General features: G+C 40.1%; 1 protein-coding gene across 2 annotated transcripts; it reads left to right on the forward strand.

Moving 5' to 3' along the window:
* Positions 1-2,065: 2,065 nt before the first annotated feature.
* On the forward strand, positions 2,066-4,697 carry LOC122667108. Of its 2 annotated transcripts, none has more exons than XM_043863301.1 (2): positions 2,066-2,339; positions 3,088-4,697. In XM_043863301.1, exons 1-2 carry the CDS (start codon positions 2,098-2,100, stop codon positions 4,502-4,504), a joined length of 1,659 nt encoding a protein of 552 aa, XP_043719236.1. In that variant the 5' UTR covers positions 2,066-2,097; the 3' UTR covers positions 4,505-4,697. The 2 variants fall into 2 exon arrangements, with proteins under 2 accessions (XP_043719236.1, XP_043719237.1); XM_043863302.1 differs by having other exon boundaries at positions 2,213-2,339; positions 3,135-4,697.
* The last annotated feature ends 1,000 nt before the right edge of the window (positions 4,698-5,697 follow it).

Genomic DNA, 5,697 nt, shown 5'->3' on the forward strand with positions numbered 1-5,697 from the left:
CCACATGCCACCAGATAGCATTCTTTCTCTCAAAATAGTTTTTATAAATAATTTGAAATTGATTTATCACTAATGTAAGGGAATATGCGACTTATCAATAATGTTAGGGAAAGGCTAGGCATGCCGCCAGGGTGCCCAACGTATGTTTAACTCTCTCCCCCTTCTAGTGAAATGACCCTCTTGCTCATGGTTGTCTCCCCCCCCCCCCCATGTGTCTGTTGCCCGCAACCTACCTAGAGTTGGCAGCATGCCCAACCCTTGCCCATAATATTATTACCAAAACTTGTTATTTTTTTGCACATTTTTAAGAATACACATATAAAATTATAGTATTTACTATCGGAAAAAAAAAGTGTTATACTAAACAGGCAAAAAAAATTAAGGCAAGAGATCGCTATCTGATTGTGGAGAAGCATTTGATTTAATGAGATTTTTTACTTCAATAATGGTTGAGCAGTAATTTTACACAATCCTATGTTTAGACACAAAAAATAAGATCACAAATTATTTGATAGCTTACAAGTTAATGTGGATAAGAAAATCTCATACTTAAACACATGGTTTTAGTGCACGGTATCGGAACGGGTATCGGCAATCCACAAAATCGATACAATACCGATATGGTATCTGCCTGGATCGACTGTAACAACAACAACAACAACCATAACCTTATCCCAACTAAATGGGAATTCATTGCACGCTCCAATTCTTCACATAGGAGCATAAATGACCACCCTACCCCACCTTGGGCAGTGTGTTCGGGCAGGGGGTAAGGTGGTCATTTCTGCTCCTATGTGAGGAATTGGAGGGAATTGGAGCGGGCAGGAATTGGAGATGATAACGATTCACTAAATGGGGTCGGCTACATGGATCCGAAAGGGCCATGACAATAAAAGATAGAAGAGCAGCAAAAAAAAAAACAACTCTAAGCATTAGTCAAAGCAGCATCCCAGGAACATCCCCCTACGAGGGATTGGCTGCACGGGTCCTGGACCTCCAAGCAACTCTTTCCGCGGTCATACTAAGATCGAGCCTTACCATATACATATCATTTCTTACCACTTCTCCAATAGTCATTTTAAGTCTGCCCTTACCTCTTTTAATTCCTTCCAATTGAATTTGATCACTCTTTCTTACTGATGCATCCATGGGTCTCCTTTTTACATGACCAAATCATCTCAAGCGGCTCTCACGAAGCTTGTCCTAGATTGGTGCAACTCCCAATTTGATTTTAATATAAACATTCCTTACTCTATCTCTCCTGATCTTGCCGCACATCCTCCTTAGCATCCTCATCTCCTGGATCGATTGTATCGGACAAAAATACCTCTGAATTTCTGACTATTTTATCCCTTGTCGGTACCGTGCTATCGATACCGTATCAACATAGTATCGATATCGACAACTAACAAAATTGATACTTAGAACCATGCTTAAACATCAACCAATAAAACCACAGATTGTAGCAGAAGTTGATAGTCTAAACTCTAAACTCCAAAGTACAAAACTCATATAAATTGGTTGTCTTTTTTCAATTGGCATCCAATTGGCATCTAATGGCAACCCCCTAGGCCCCTACCCTTCTTGCTACGACTAAGGTTTAGGCGCTTAGCTTAGTTTAGGCCGCTTAGCTGTAGAAAAACTTAAAAAAAGGTCCCGTTTGATTCTCGTTCCCTGCACGTCTCATTCACAAAATCCTCCTTTTGTCACACTTTATCTCAGAAAGACACAAACACTCCCTCCCTCCATCCCTCACTCGGACCCTCTCTAGTTTTGCTCTTTCGTATTCTTCTTCTTCAAGCTTCACACGAAACACATCACTGTGTTCGCCAATCACAGATGGGTTTTCTCTAAATGAATGCACATTAAAGTTTTCATCTACACTTCTCTCTCTCTCTCTCTCTCTCTTTAGTCTTTAGTCTTTACTCACAGACGTTTTGAGCAGAGGAGAGTGATGGAGAGTAACTAACTACAGAGAGGTTTCAAAACGTAAAAGTGAATGTGAAATTCAAGGGTTGGTCATTTGAATCAGAGATCTTTTTCTGGTAAACAGAATCAGAGATCTTAAGAGGGAAAAAGTCCGAGAAGAAAGGAGCAATGAGGATTTTGGGGGAGTCTTCTTGGTGTTTCTGTAATGGAGGTGGGAGGTCTGAGAGGATGAAAAGCAGCATTTTCTGCAATAAAGGTGCCGCTATGGCGAGGGTAGGTTGTGGGACTGGGTTTCTCATCCATAAGAACTTGTTGTTATCTACCCACGTGAACCTTCCTTCAGTGTCGGCAGGTGATGGGTTGGAGATCCGGTTGCAGGACCGTGTTGCTGCAAAGCTTTTTCCTCACAGGTATGGGTTTGTTTTGCTTGGATCCCTAACGTGGGTTGTTTTAATCTTTCACTAATTTGTAGGTTGTACTCAAATTCAATTTGGGGAAGACTACTTTGGGTTACTGTTATTTTTCTATTTCTCTGAAAGTTATCAATTTCAAATTTTTTTTCTCCTTTTTGGTTTGGACAAATATACAGATTGAATTACCATTGCGTAATTGCTTGTAATTGCATTTAATTTTGCTTATTGTATTGGGTTTTTGCTGCAAAAAGTTGCCTTTTTGATTGAGCGACCCTGACTTTTACCCGAGAGAGGGTGTGGAAATAAGCTCTCTTGAACCCTAACATGTTGTCTCTTATGCATTAGGACTTGTTAAACCAACAATTCTTTAAAGATAAGAGTGAACTTGGGCAGTATTCGCTGAAATCCTATGATGGATAGGATGTTATTGTTGCCTCTATTTTGGAAATGTAGCTGCAGATTTGTCTACTTAATATATGCAATACAAATCAAGCTAAATCAAATTTAGCTCCTATTGATTCTGATTTAATCCTTACAAAGAAAATGTGGTTGGTATCCACACCATCTTAATATGTTTTGCATTATAAATCTAATATTAAAAGAAAAAGGTGATCCTGATACATTGTCAAGGAGTTTTTTTCAAGTGAAATATGCTCATGGACACAGTAACTGATGTTGACTTGATCTTGGCTGTATATTATATATACTGCGCATCAATTTTTCTCATGTGTCTATATGGTTGCAGGTTTTTCATTACCAGCTCTGTTCTTGATCTTACCATTGTGGGTATAGATGCCATTGATGGAGATTCAAACGCCCAAGGGCATCAGCCTCAGTGTTTGAAGACCTGCTCAAATCCAACTCTTGATTTGGGCAGTGTAGTTTATCTTCTAGGCTACACAGACAAAAAGGAACTGAAAGTGGGTGAGGGAAAGGTGGTGATAGCCACTGATAATCTCATAAAAGTATCAACCGATGGAATAACTTGGAGCCCTGGGTCTGCTGGTTTTGATGCCCAAGGTAATCTTGCCTTCATGGTATGTGATCCTATGAAGCTTGCTACATCTCCAACTGTCAAGTCTACACCAACCTTATCATCTTCATCATCATCATGGAAGAAAGACCTTCCAGTGCAATTTGGCATCCCCATTCCCATTATCTGTGATTGGTTAAACCAGCATTGGGAGGGCAGCTTGGATGAGCTTAACAAGCCAAAGTTACCACTAATTCGGTTGATGTCCACAGGACAGAAGAGTGAACATTCTTGTGCTTCCTTCACAATGCGACAAGTATTCAAATCAACAGAAGGTGAAAATGATAACACCCCATCTTCTTCAAATATTATATCAGGACAACAGGATCACCCAGGACCAAGCTGTTCTGCTGCTGCAAATGTATGCCAAGTGGAGAACTCTGTTACTGGCTTGCGTTCTACTATTCATGAGCAAGGGATTCCAACACCTGAGATTTATGAATCCCCAAGATTGACCTCAGTTCCTTTTCGAAAGAAGGAAAACACCCAAATCCAGCTTCTAGATATTAATTTCCCACCAAGTGCTCCCAAAGCTATAGTCTTGCCACGGGTCACTAAAAGGTTTCCACCAAGCTCTGATGGAAATTCTGTTGGGGAACTTGCTTTGCAAAATTCATTGAAAGAAGACAACCCAATTGGGAATAGAGGAGCCCCCAATCCTGGTGGAGATGCTGAATTATCAATTGGTTCCATTAATGGGGACCACAGTGAAGTCCAGTCCAGTTCATCTCCAATAGGGGTCTCAGAGTGGCAGAATGAAGAGCATGGATTCCATGCTGAATATAGCAGCGAGGGAGAGACCATGTACTCAGCTGAAACAGCAGAGAGCCGGAACTACCCTAGTCCTAAGGTGGAAAAGTTTCAACCAGTGTTGAGGACCCACAGCTGTGGAACTTACAACAGATGGGATACCACTCAAAGAAATCCAGTTGCACGCAGGGCATCATTGGATAATCAACAGAGCTTCATCCGGGGAAGGAAAATGCATTCACAGGGAGCAACACCTCAGAGGGGCAATGATTACTTCAACCCCACTGTTTCCTCAATCATGAAGAAGCGTAGCAATTCAGAGCAGCTGAACAAACCCTGCCATAGTGCAGTTCACTCGTCTCCAAGATGGATGTTTTGATCAAACCTCATACTGTATAACAACTGGGAAGAATTGAGGAAATCATCAAAGAGTCCTCCTCTAGTATCCATCTGGCATAATGGAAATTCATGCCAACCTGCTCTGTTTTTACTTAATAGTCAAGCTGATTTTTTAATTTTATGTGCAGAACAGTAGATAAATAAACAAATTTTGCTCAGGAGAGGTATCATCTTGTTGGAAATAGTCTCCTTGTGGACATTGCCATACAACTTGTTTCTTTACAGGCATATACTCATTTCTTTATTGTCATCTTTGATCGCTTGCTACATTTTGCACATGCTGGAGGCTGGACCAAACTGAATATATTAATATTCTAGAACCTGGTCTTATCCCATATGCCATATGAGTTATAAATTCATTAATTGTTTCATGAAACCAAAGACATTATACATAAAGTCATCTTCCTCATCATTACAACCTTATACTAGCTCTCGGCAAAAAAAGGGCATACCCAGTGCACAAGACTCCTGTCATTGTGGGGTCTGGGAAAGGTCATAATGTATGCAGCCTTACCTTTACTTTCGTAGAGAGGTTGTTTCCAGACTTAAACCCGTGATCACTTGGTCACAATGGAGCAACCTAGCTATTGGCAGTTATCCATTAAAACCTTGATGAATTATTTCCACTTCAAAAGCCACATTCAATCAAATTAGGGCCTGTGAATAAGTAGTACTTTCAAAATTAAAAATAGAAAAGAGAATAATATATACCTATAACCCCAGGATCATGGCAAAAAGAAAAGAGAAATGGATCATTCCATTGCACAAATGAAATTTTATATGGTACACATGGAAAGATCACCAGTTGATCCAGATAAAATTTTCTCAATGTCCACTGCTCAGTTCTATCACTGGAGCAAAATCTGGAAACTGGTCTTTTTCCCGCAAAATCTGGAAATTGGTCCTATTTCCGTGTTGCACGCCAATTTGCACCTTGAGAACTGAAGTGAATTCTTTTAAATAACCTTAAAGCATCGTTACCTTGGGTTTGAAGGCTTTGACCATATTAGGATCAATTGTACTTAGTCTGTGGATTGGCTTCTTTATAGAGAACAACTGACCGTTCAAACTGGTGTGACTTTTTGAGTTTTTTCTTCTAGCACAGGTTAATATTGCTTTTTAATATGAGAGAGAGAGAGTCGTTTGCTGATATTAATCAGAGGCAAGGTCAGC

Source organism: Telopea speciosissima, chromosome 7 (genome assembly GCF_018873765.1).
Source record: "Telopea speciosissima isolate NSW1024214 ecotype Mountain lineage chromosome 7, Tspe_v1, whole genome shotgun sequence".
NCBI classification, from domain to species: Eukaryota; Viridiplantae; Streptophyta; class Magnoliopsida; order Proteales; family Proteaceae; genus Telopea; species Telopea speciosissima.